Source organism: Colletotrichum truncatum (assembly GCF_014235925.2).
Source record: "Colletotrichum truncatum strain CMES1059 chromosome Unknown Contig_0010, whole genome shotgun sequence".
Taxonomy (NCBI): domain Eukaryota; kingdom Fungi; phylum Ascomycota; class Sordariomycetes; order Glomerellales; family Glomerellaceae; genus Colletotrichum; species Colletotrichum truncatum.
The window spans coordinates 715,714-728,233 of NW_027222407.1; the positions used below are offsets into that span (position 1 = coordinate 715,714).

Genomic DNA, 12,520 nt, shown 5'->3' on the forward strand with positions numbered 1-12,520 from the left:
TATGACATGCCTCAGTGGAATTGGTGATGAATAGGGTGATGGAAAGATGTGCTTTGGAAATTCGAGAGAGCTGGGTGAGGCTGAGGAAAGGATCTCTCAGTCGCGTTGGCCTTGTGCAAGTGGGTCCCAGAGCGCTAGTGGGACGCTCCTGCATCATTTACCGAGTTGCTCACCGAGGGTGAGCTTTGATTGGATGAGACGTGTAAGTTGCGAGTACCTTTTCCAGGAGGTTAATATCGCTCAGATCTAGGTATCTGATACTTTTGCCGCTCACTTACACACTCCTTCAACACTATCAAGCAAGAAGCGTGATACTTCCTTCTCTCTCAATGTGAGATTAGGTTTCAGCAGCCGAAATCAGGTGAATGTTGTCGGAATATTAGTCAGGGAACATTATATGTTCTGGTTGTGTCTATTCTAACTCATCCTGAAGGGTCATGCTTTTAGTTGTGTTTTTATTATTTGATGTTTTCTCAAATGCGAATCTCAAATTGTGACAATTGGCCATCGTGTCAGGGCTAACTCCTGCTCCTGCCAATATTCTACCAGTATACAAAAAAGCTTGGGGTTTATTCACTGACGTTTTAGATTTTAAATCTGCTTTATACAATCAACATCACCCGTTGAGCTATCTCACTGCCGCAACTTGGGCGGAATGATCGATTTCTATCATGCCTGCCAACCCGAGCATAATGGCAAAATCCAACGAATCTAACAGCAATATCGCCGTTCATAATTGCGTGGAACTGGTAGTTCGACAAATCGAGAAGCCAAGCGGACCGCTACCCCCAATATCACCGGGCTCAGAAAAACCATGCTCTGGATGGACATGTCTTACCGAAGCGCAACAGGCCGGAATTATCGTTTGTATTACTGTGGTCTTTGTTGTTTTTGCGTTTGCAATTTTGTTCTTCCTACGATCAAAGAAGAAGAAGAAAGCATGGAAAAACGGGGACTTTGTCCTTATTCGAAGAGGCACTCGTCGTCGGCGCGGAAGCCGGACTAGATCCATCATCAAATCACCAACACAGCGGTTTAGTTCTTATAATTTCCCCGTCATACAACAGCCACCACAGACGTGGATGACTCTGCCTACAATCCTACATATACCGCCGCCACCTCCTCCACCAGTCCCGGTCCCGATCCCTATACCGACTCCTATGCCAGTGCCATTCCCCCAGCCTCAACCGATTTATCCAGCGACCTTTCAACCATATCAACATCACAGCTCATCTGCTCAAGCACATACCGAGCTCCCACTCCAGCCAACCCCCCCCTTTCCGATGTTCCCAGTCAACTTTCCTGGACAGCAGTCACAGCAGCATTGTCGAGCCCAGTTCCAACCCCGGCCTTGGACAAACCCCCATGGCCCCCGCGGTCATCAAGAACCCCCCAACAGACGGCCTCCACTTGCCCATAGGCTGTTCGGCATGTTTAACCCTCATGGTGGGAGAGCCTCGACGATTGCGAGCTCGGATTATGGGTCTCCTCGCATGTCATCGTCTGTCAACGTCAAAACGTCCATTGGCGCTCCATCTCCCTCGGAAACACGAGATGAAAAGAACAAGTCTCGAACAACCCAGGTTGGACAGGGGAAGCCAAAGCCAAAGCCAAAAGAAACATCACACGAGGATCATAACATAGAGGAAATTCTTAAAGCTAAACATATGGCACCGGAAGAAACGTCCAGCGAGGGGATGGAAAAAGAGACCACAAAGCCCATTGCCTCACAATGTGATTTAGACACGGCTCATAATGACCCAAAGCGGTCAGAAGAACAAGCCTGTCGCAACGGCTGTAAAGTCAAGCCTGTCTATATATATGAGGGCGGGGCCACGCAACTAGTAGCTCATAAAAAGGCCAACAGAAAGGCTCTCAAGGCTACAGCCAAAATTGGCATCGCAATGAAGACGAATAGCTCTCGACTTGAACCTCCCAAAGAAGAAGATCTTAAGTAGGGACTGTCACCTTTGAAGTTTATATCATCTGCTGACAGTTCAGAAGAGCTTATACAGGCTTCGAGACTAACAAACCTGTCACATCGTCGATGGTGGTAGAACGCACACCACACAGGAGCACGGAGTACTCGTGCCCACCTGACTTCCCAAAGCCTGAAACTAGCAGGCACAATGAACCACACAAAGCAGAAAAACGTGAGACACTAATCAGAACGACAGAGAAACCAAAAGAGCATCGATCGGAGCCATGGGAAGTGACTCTGCGCACCGTTGAGATGGTGGGCCGGCTTTCGGCTGAACAGCCCATGGGAGGCAAAGGGGGTAAGCAGCCCTATCAGCAGCGAGAAAATTCGAGACGAGTACAGGAATGCAGGTTGGTTTGACTTAAAACACCTGATACAGACAGAGGTTGACCACAGTGGTATTATAGCATCTCCTGCTACGAAGAAACCGAAACTGAAGATATACTGGACAGCAACACTCCGCCTCCATCTCCACCAAGACCAATCCACCAAGGCGGCGGCCAATATGCGCCGGATCAGCTCCGTATGAAGCGCACAAGAGAAATGTGAGTAGTGATGAGGAAACAGGATTCTATAGGCTCTTAAGGTTTAGGGGAAAAGAGAAATGGCGGAAGCGTGTGTCTAGTTCAACTGGCTATGGGTTGTCTCAATAGAAGAACAGTACCCTAAAACGCGTGGATTGACTGATAGATCAATAACACCGCCACGTTATGGGGTCTGATTGTTCTCTGGATGAACCACAGGGATGCATGTTTATACAAAGTAATACAAACAAAGCCTCTTCCTTGCCAGTGCACATGAGGGTTCATAATTCATAAATCTGTCGAGATGTGCATATTCACGCTAATAGAAATGCACGGCGGGTGCTAAAGCAGGGGCTTGTAAGCAGGGTATGGTAGTTGTGTCACTCTGGTCCGTGCACTCAATGAGGACCGGGTGCGTAAGGCCAGAGCAGGCCCCGGAGGTGGCTTCGTCATTGCCTGCTTCTCCGGCCAGAAACGCACTTGCTGCACCCTGGGGCCTGGAGCTTACCTTGGTCTAACCTCGCAGTCCCGATCGCCTCTCCCCACGCCTGACCAAGCCCACTGTCCGCATCTCGACCCCGATCAACTTGGTTCACCCAAGGGAATTTTCATTGCTGACCTACTTCTTTGTTTTTTATCGGACACCGGATTACTGACCGCTCGATTGTCGATTATCGCATGCCGACAGCTGCCTCCGCACCCCTCCCCCGCTACTCCCGGCTCAGCTGCGCATACTCCGGCGCGCCGCCTAACTGAGACCGCAAACCCTTTTGCGCGATTGAACCGCAGCCTGTAGCTTTGTTTGCCTTCTTCTTCAACTTAAAGCTTGCATCATGTGGAACGACGAAGACAACAATCCCTATGGGACCAGTTTTGACCGACGGGATAGCCTGACTTCTTCCTCGGCCAACCCGGCTTCACCTACCTCTCGTGAGTGTATGTCATGATTCTATCAAGCAAAGCATCAAGCGACCAGGAAAATTCACAATATGATGGAAAACATAGATCTGGATGATTCTTCAGAGAGTACTGATGCCGACTGGGAGACTCTAGACCAGCGATTCGATATACCCCAGACCCCCTCGACCACGAGCGACGAGGCCCCCCAGAATCGCGTCCAAGCCCACGACGACAGCGAGGTCGAGAGCAGCGACAATGAGCCTATTGCTAGAGACAGAGGCGATATAGTTCCTCGCCCGAAGCCCGGCGGCTACGAAAGTCGAGTCGAGCAGATCCTGTACGAGAATCCGTCCATGCCTATCCTTATTACCGATGCGGGAAAGAGCGCAGAGAGCGGCGGCAGATACATCGTATATACGATCCGCACTGGGGTATGTATGTCGACGGCTATGGTAGGGAGCAGTTACTAACAGAGATCCAGAACCTCGAGGTCCGTCGACGATACTCTGAATTTGCTTCCCTGCGAGAAGCCCTTACTCGTCTGCACCCAACTTTGATCGTTCCCCCAATCCCTGAGAAGCACACGATGGCCGACTACGCCGCGAACCCCACGAATGCGAAGCAAGACCAGCAAATCATTGACTTGCGAAAGCGTATGCTTGCTGTGTTCCTGAATCGATGTCGGCGCATGGAAGAAGTCCGGACGGACGGCGTGTGGTGGAGATTTCTGGACCCCAATGCTAGCTGGGTATGCATTCTGTCTTGGTAACTTGGTATCTCTTTACTGACCATATGTTAGAGTGAGGTCCTTCACTCCCACCCGGTGGCCTCTGTCCCCAAGTCCGTCCTGAAGGCACCCCCTCTGGACCCTGCGAACCCCACACCGGCTCACGCATTCCTCCCTGTCCCAGCTAGTTCGGCCAAGTTGAGGACAACAGGCGGCGCAGGTGTCGAACCCAGTGCAATCTCGGGCACAGGTTCTCATGTGTTTGGCCGATTTCCTCCCGACAGCCACAACCTCAGCGAGCAGGAGCTTGACCCTTACTTTATTACGTATGAAGCCTCGATCAAGGAGCTGGAGCAACTTCTTTCTGGATCCATGGAGAAGGTCAACCGCCGGACACTTAGCCATCTCTCCGCTCTGGCTGCAGACCTCTGTGAGTTGGGGTCTAAATTCAACGCATTTGCACTATCGGAGCAGGCACCATCACTGGGCCCTGCACTTGAGAGAGTGGGTCAAGCAGCGGACTCATCCTACATTGCGACAGAAGAGCTCTCAGGATCGCTCGGAGCGAGCTTTGCCGAACCCATGCGTGAGAATGCGCAATTTGCCGGCGTTGTCCGTAGCGTACTGAGGTACAGAGTTCTTAAGCGCGTGCAGCAGGAGCAGACAAGCGATGAGCTCAATAAGAAGATCGCTCTCCTTGACCAGCTGGAGCGAAGCGAGCAAGAAGCTAGACGCATCGAGCAGTATTTGAGCAGTAGTCAACAGATCTCACCTCCACCGAAGCGATCAACCAGTCTTAGAGAGACTGGAACGTCGCAGCACCAGCGTGAGGGTAGCACCGAAGACACAGCCTCTATCGATTCTGATTTCCCACCTACCCACGGCGAGCCGGCACCATCTGCAAGCCAAGGGGTTCCGCAGAGAAGCAACTCTACGCCAGGCCATAAGAAGGCGGCGAGCAGCAACTCGATTACGAATAAGATCTTTGGGCCGATTCGTCACGCTATTCAGGGTGTAGCGGACGTCGACCCCGAGAGAACCCGCCGTGATATGATTGGAAAGACAAGAGAGAGCATTGAGCAACTGGAGCAGGCGAAGGTGGTTTCGGAACATGATGTTAAGGAAGCTAGCGCAAGTATCCTTAAGGACCTGAAGAGATTCCAGGGCGAGAAGGAAGAGGATTTACGTCGCTACATGGTGAGTTTCGCGATCGCTGCCTGGTGACTCCAGCTAACAACATAACAGCTGGCGTATGCAAAAAGCCAGATTGAATGGGCAAAGAAGAACAAAGAGACTTGGGAGGATGCCAAGACCGAGGTCAGCAAGATTGAAGAGAGCTAGGTTCATTTTGAGAGAACAGGAAATGGATTTGCGCGCGGATATTAGAATGGCTCTGGCTCAAGGTCCTGGGCTGTTCCCATAATTTGAAGGGGCGTTCGTTGTCTGCAGGCTTGGTTGAGTATTACTCGTCAATTGACGTGAAATGATGATGGCCAGTTGGCGTTTACGAGAGCCTGCCGTTCGTAAGAGCCATTGAATAGTCACAAAAAACATAATCAGATTACTTCAGGCACTTTGCTATTTTACACTTTTCCCCATCCCATTGTGTACCTGAATATTTGGTTCATGGAGAATATGATGCCTCATCGATGTTATTGCATTACAGATGCACACCCGAGTTTTCCAGTCACCGTAGCTATAAAGCCAACATGGAGCTTGATAATTATGCATGTACATAGAGTAATCAATTCCAACAAAACCTTATCTTTCATACGAAGGCAGGATACTTTTCAGCAGATATTCGAAGCTTCATTTCGAGCAGGGGACCCCGCGAGCATTATCGCTTATCGATAAGGACCGATAAAGCTCCGAGACTTTTCGTCGCGAGGCTAGACCGGACCATCTTGTACTTTCTCCTTTGCGCAACACAACACACAAGATGGACGGCGTACAGGGTCCGCCACCGGAGGGCCCGATTGCCTCGATAGCAGAACCCGGCATCAAGGCCGAGGGGCAGCTGCTCTTCGACCTACGCCGGGAGGTTGCCAACATTTTGCACCGCAACCAGACGAGCTTCCCCGGCGCGCAGCCCGTCAGCTTCGCGCGCAAGCACCTCGACGAGCTGCGAAACAAAGAGTGAGTAGCGCGCGCGACCCGTCACCGGTGTCGGACAAGACGGAGTGATGGGTAGGAGAGCGATTGCTGACAATATGCGACCACAGTTACTACGTCTGCGAAAAGTCGGACGGCATCCGGTACCTCCTATACCTGACGGAGGATGATGGCCGCGAGATTCATTACCTCATTGATCGCAAGAACGACTACTGGTTCATCAAGAACAGCAGCTTTCATTTCCCGCGGAAGGACGACCTGACGAAATTTCATACACGCACTCTTATCGACGGGGAGCTGGTCATGGACGATGTGGGCAAGGGCCAAAAGGAGCCTCGCTTCCTCGTCTTTGACTGCCTCGTCCTCGACGGTCAGGACCTCATGTCGCGCACACTAGACAAGCGGCTTGCGTATTTCAACGAAAACATTTACAAGCCCTATCGGGACTTGTTCAAGCAGTACCCTGAAGAGAAAGACTTCCAGCCGTTCTTGGTGGAGATGAAGGCTATGCAGCTCAGCTACGGCATCGAGATGATGTTCCGCGAGATCCTTCCCAAGCTTCGCCACGGCAACGACGGGCTCATTTTCACTTGTGTGTCATCCGAATACAAGCACGGCACTGACCCGCACATCCTCAAGTGGAAGCCTCCCGAAGAGAACACGGTCGACTGCCGGCTTCGGCTGACCTTTCCCACGGTGCATCCCGACGAGAACTTTGACGACTTCACAGAGCCGTACGTGGATTACGAGAGCGTTCCGCGCTCAGAGCTGTGGAGCTTCATGGGCGATGGGCGATATCAGTTCTTTGCGGAAGTTTATATTACAGAGGACGAGTGGGAGACGCTCAAGGGCCTCGGTGATCCGCTGAACGACCGCATCGTAGAATGCCACAAAGATGATCTGGACAGGTGGCGCATTATCCGGTTCCGCGACGACAAGGCCGAGGCAAACCACATCTCGACGATCAAGAGCGTGCTCGAGAGTATCGAGGACCGCGTCACAGAGAAGGACCTGGCGGAAGCAGCTAAGAGCATCAAGGACAACTGGAAGCTGCGCAAGCGGTAGTCCGGTCAATGGTATCGGTGCCATAGGATCAAGATACGTTCCAAGGGGGACGCGTTTGGGACTTTGCGGTGGCGGTGTGTGTATGTGTGTGTGAGTACGTGCAACGAGGGCGTCTTGGGGTGTTTCGCTTGCAGCTAAGCAAAGAATGGATGGGAAACAAAAGGAAGATGAGAAGGAACAAGAAAAAAAAAGGGAGATGAGGCTCTCGGGAGCTGTTTCCCTTCACTCCTGTCTCTGCCTCTTTACAAACTCCTTTCCCATCTTGGTTTTTTCGTCTTTGGCACGTGGTATTTTTCGGCGTTTACAGCTTAGGATATCGGGCATACAGGAGGGTGGGGGTTTTCATGGATTGATTCGTTTCGTCTGGTTTTGTTTTAGTCCCCCTCGTACGGGACGTGTAAGAAGAAGTCCATCGATATCATCAAAATAAGGAAACACTATAAATAATGACTTTTGATTTTGATTTTTTTTTGTCTCCGCGGAAGACGAACGGGTAACAGTACGCCTCTCTAGATGTAACACTGTATTGTGGTCGAAAAAACCTCAGACGTTTGGTTGTTCCAGAATCACAAGCTTTTGTTCAAGTTTTTTATCTTATTGTATTTTTTTCTGACAGCGAGCCAAGGGAACGCCGGCGCACATCGTGTCTCGCCGGCGCGGTACTACCTTTAGTCTTGACTCAGCGTGTTCGTGGGAAAGGATCCCCCCCATACTCTCCCACTTCCTCTCGCTTTAACCATTGCATTAGCAAGGGAGTTTAACCGTACCTAGCCTGTGAGACCCCTCAACCGACCACTACCATATTGGCGGTATGATGATCATGCTTGTGGGATGCATATGAGGGAGCGACGCATGTTCCTGATGGGCAAAATGTGCACAGTATACTAGTAAGTGGCCTCTTCTCAACAAACTTAGTCTACACCTTACTCAAGCAGCAAACGCGCTTCTTTTTTTCCTTCGTATCTGGGCATCTGGGGGCGGGCACGTCCTCTGTCAGGGCAGCAGGCGGTGCTCTCACACCCACAGCCCCCCCTCCCTGAACAAACACCCATACCGTACGTAGTAGCTAGCTCCCCATCTCCCCTTTCAGAAGCCAAACTCATGCAGGCACGGGCTTCCGCAACCTCGAAGACGTCACAAACCTAAAGTGTCCTAATCTTACCTCAGCAACGACGACGACCGCCATCGGCGAAGGGAGAGAATGGATTTCGAGTAACAAACAGTCTTCAAGTCTCGATTGTCTTTTTTAGAAATTCCTTCCCCCCCTACGTTGACTTCTTTAATTCCGGGATATCCCGCTTGCACAAACGTCTTGTCATAGACTCAATTGGCACCGCTAACACGATCCGGTTCGGAAACACAACAAACTTTACGTTCTCGCTCGAAAGAGCTCCCTCCGCAGCCCGCCATGATCCTCGGCCCGGTGTCGCTGCTGGATTGCCTCGTCTTTTGCATATTTCTCACCCCCCAGCTGCTCTTCAATGTCGGCTTTTTCCCGACTGTGCTCGTTGTCCTGAAGGCATTGCCTTTCTTGGTCTTCGAGTTGCCGACTTCGCTGTTACGCGAGCGCTGGTTGTTGAGCTGGGAAGAGCGGTCCCCTTTTGTGCAACGGGCCACATTCTTCGAGGACCTTGTCATAAGATGTGTGCGCTATGCCTTTGCCAATCTGCCTACCAACATCGGCCGTGTCTTCTTCTCAAAATATATCTCGCTACCATTTTTAAGGTTCCGCATGCTGCGGCATGGCTACATCAGATCACCTGTTAGCTGGCGTGAGTATAAGCAACACGTAAGTGCAGTCATTCCCTTCGCATCTCATATGGGGGCTCAATATTGCCAACAGGGCCGGCACGGCTTCCAAGGTATCTGGATCAATGCGGACGCTTCTAAACCGCCCGATGTCGTTGTCTACTACGCCCACGGAGGCGGGTTTGCCATGGGTTCTGCCCACTTCTACCTTGAATTTCTTTTGTCGTGGCACGCGCTGCTGGTCCAATCGGGATACCGAAATCCGGCAATTTTTGCACTCGACTACACGCTTGTCCCCGACGAGATGTATCCTACTCAAGTGTATGAAACCTTGAGGGGCTACAAACATGTTCTGTCCGTAGCAGGAGATTCGCGGAAAGTGGTAATAGCTGGGGACTCAGCTGGCGCAACCTTGATGTTAACTCTGTTGCTGGAGCTGGGTCATATGAACGAGGCCAGGGCATTCAAAGAAAAGAACGATGATTCCGCCCCGTCAGAAGGCGAAAGCCAGCAGTCGCTGCGCCAGGCGTCCGAGTCACCGCTGCCCGGGCTTTGCGTGCTAATCTCGCCGTGGGCCAAATTGATATCAAACAAACACGAAAACACGGCTAGTGATTACCTAGACCGCGACACACTGTGGAAATACGCGTTGCAGTACGCCGGATGCTCGCATGCCTACGACCAAACAGCGTCGCCTGGGCAGTGTGCCGATCATCGGGTATGGGCGGAAGCTAGCCCGCCGTGCGGCTTCTTCATCACATACGGATCCGAGGAAGTGTTTGCGCCAGATATCAAGGATCTGATCAACGTGTTGGTGAAAGGTGCCGAGGTAGACAGCCGCAGCGAGGACGGCGGGATCCATGCGTGGCCTGTGGTATCGCTCTTCTTGTCAGACATCGAAGACAAGAGGCTGAAGGGTCTGCGGACACTAACGTCAGCCATCCGGAAACATATCCTGTGAGCCGTCTGCCAAAGGGCGAAGCGGGTGTCGGGTCAAGGTCAGATTAGATCAAGTAAAAAACCGTCATGGACCGAGGCGCGCCAACTTCGAAACCAGAGCTGCTGAGAACTCGGCTTCTGCAGTTGTGTCCTAGAGTTGGTCTCTAGCCATTATCTCTTCTTTTATCATCATCCATGACAACCAATAGAAGGCTGGCGCAGGTGCGCAATGAATAGAAAATTTTGAGGTTTGATTACCTGCATGATTGGAGGGTGTTCCTGCATGCCGGGCCATTGGCCTACTGGGAGATTGTAGTAGTAGGAGTAGTAGTAGTAGTAGTAGTAGTAGTAGTAGTAGTATAGTAGAAGCAGTACCACTACCACCACCACTATTAGTAGTGGAATTAGTGGTATTTACGTTGGGGGTTGATCGCGACGAATATTTGCATTGCAGAGACGCGTTCAGTGATGCGGATAAGTTCTTGTACCTGGGGCCAGCCCCAGCGGAGACAAGTGCGACTCGCGAAAGGAGGTTGCCCGTAAAAAGCTCGGACGGACAGGGAGCTATTGTGGGGCTTTGGTGAGGTCATGACCCTCATGGGTGGTCCGGACGGCCAGAGACTTGGTAGTAGTTGATGAGGGTAAGGGACGTTTGGTGACTTTGGTGACGGGAAAACCTCTACGTGTAGGGATGACGAGGGCCCCTGAATGATGGGCACGGCGAAAGGGTCGTCGGCGCCCGAAGTACAGGGAGGGTGCCAGCTCCAGGCAGCATTAAAGAGGGAAAGCGCGGGGTTCTGCGATGTGTCTCATCAGACCAAAGCAGGTGGGAGTTTGATGCTGGCGGTCAAGATTAAATCAGCAGACGGAGAGTCCCCCGTCTTTCTTCTAGCTTTTGGTCGCTTTATCGACTTGGGCAAGATAGCTCAAGTTTTGGAGGGGAACAATTAGGAGGCGCAAGCTGAAGATGAGATAGACGGCAAGCTAGCCAGCCGCCTTTTCAGCCTGCTTGATGTTACTTCGGGCTGCTAGGTACAACCACATCTGCGAAGTTGCGACATGCAGCCCGCGCCAACTTGGATGAGGGTAAGCCGCCCATGCTGTACATAAGGGCGCATGACGAATGCGACAGCATGATAGAAATACTCCTCAACGTGGGTTTCCGTGGAGAAAGTTGATTGAATAGCCGGGAAACTGGTTAGGCTGGCGCAAAGTTCGAAAATGGATTCACAAAATGATGTAGAATAAGAAGATTCTTAGCAGCGGGATGACCTGACGCCATTGTAGCTAGGTGGCAGCTCAAGCGCCTAGAGAGAGGTACCCTAGAGACCAGAGATGCTTCGGAGAGCTAGCCGTCGAGGTACACTAGAGGCTGTGTTGGTGTGGGAAACGGCAAAGCGTGAGTACCTGTGAGCATCCCGGTCCAATCACAACTGCAGCGTGACCCCTGCCTGGGCGTGTTTTTGGAGAAGCAGAAGGGAGCAAGGGGAGCTCTGACCCACGACGCGCATATAAACGGTGGGCATTCCCACTGCAAATCCAGTGCCTTGTGAGAGGAGCCCGTCTACCGCAAGCCCTTGACACTTTGTTTGAAAAAAAAAAAAAAATCAAGAAGGACCCAAACCCACACACTCTACTCGCCTACTCGCCTAGCCACACCTGCCAATACGGTCCTTCATTGCCGTAGACCTCCTTGGGCCCGTCCAACCAGAACGTCTCAAAATTGGTCCTGCGCACTTGCTACCAGAACAGCAGCAGCAACAACAGCAACAGTAGCACCTACCGTTGCTTCTCAAGTACGCCAGAAAGCTCGCCCACCAAGCAATCTACCTTGACTGGCCTCACTGGCCTCACACTGGGTGCTATATCCACCGTCAAACCACATCTGTCTACGAGTCTTTGACGACACAATCTGGGAATTCCAGTCACACCCCCCTCATTCCCCATTTTCGCATCCAATAACACCGGAACACCCACCCATTTCCCCTTCTTTTCTCTTCTGCCGCCTCTGCGATTTCTGGATCACTCCCGAGAATACCGCTGCCCCGCACGTCTGACCGCCGCACCAGCGTGCCCGCCTCCCGCTCTGAGCCCCCCCGAACCCAACAGTGTCGAATCCTGGTTCGCCGTTTACACCGAAAGCTTATCGCGTTGAGGGCCCTTTTGTGAAAAAGGCTGCCTGACTCAGCATTCATACTCAAAGCACACACCATCGATTTCTGCCTTCTGCGTATTGTTGCATACAGCAGCTTTACCGAGCGACTTGTCTTACGGTCACGCCTCTCGCTTCCGCCACAGTTTACCCATTGTTGCCTGCGGGACGCGTCAACCCGCCCTCCGACAATTGCCTGTCTCTTCAGCCCTACTAACAACACGTTGTTGTGGTCTGGCGGGACCCCCAGGCAGAGAGCTTTCGGCCCAGTCGTGAGCCTACCGGTCTACCCAAGCAAGGCTTTGAGACATTGCGCTTGCATCCTCGGTGCACACTGTGGTAGCCTTCGCTGTTTTACACTGCCCTCCCTC

General features: G+C 51.9%; 4 protein-coding genes across 4 annotated transcripts; all 4 read left to right on the plus strand.

Annotated features, from left to right (window-relative positions):
- Window positions 1–671: 671 nt before the first annotated feature.
- Window positions 672–1,958, plus strand: CTRU02_213663 (uncharacterized protein; the record flags this gene model as incomplete). The annotated part of the gene is made up of 1 exon (XM_070206098.1): window positions 672–1,958. One exon carries the CDS (start codon window positions 672–674, stop codon window positions 1,956–1,958), a length of 1,287 nt encoding a protein of 428 aa, XP_070060130.1.
- Window positions 1,959–3,338: 1,380 nt separating this feature from the next.
- On the plus strand, window positions 3,339–5,473 carry CTRU02_213664 (sorting nexin-41; the record flags this gene model as incomplete). The annotated part of the gene is made up of 5 exons (XM_070206099.1): window positions 3,339–3,441; window positions 3,511–3,836; window positions 3,887–4,153; window positions 4,205–5,329; window positions 5,378–5,473. 5 exons carry the CDS (start codon window positions 3,339–3,341, stop codon window positions 5,471–5,473), a joined length of 1,917 nt encoding a protein of 638 aa, XP_070060131.1.
- Window positions 5,474–6,071: 598 nt separating this feature from the next.
- On the plus strand, window positions 6,072–7,309 carry CTRU02_213665 (sorting nexin-41; the record flags this gene model as incomplete). The annotated part of the gene is made up of 2 exons (XM_070206100.1): window positions 6,072–6,268; window positions 6,355–7,309. 2 exons carry the CDS (start codon window positions 6,072–6,074, stop codon window positions 7,307–7,309), a joined length of 1,152 nt encoding a protein of 383 aa, XP_070060132.1.
- Window positions 7,310–8,717: 1,408 nt separating this feature from the next.
- CTRU02_213666 (arylacetamide deacetylase) lies at window positions 8,718–10,019 on the plus strand (the record flags this gene model as incomplete). The annotated part of the gene is made up of 2 exons (XM_036729998.1): window positions 8,718–9,098; window positions 9,153–10,019. 2 exons carry the CDS (start codon window positions 8,718–8,720, stop codon window positions 10,017–10,019), a joined length of 1,248 nt encoding a protein of 415 aa, XP_036578259.1.
- Between the last annotated feature and the right edge of the window lie 2,501 nt (window positions 10,020–12,520).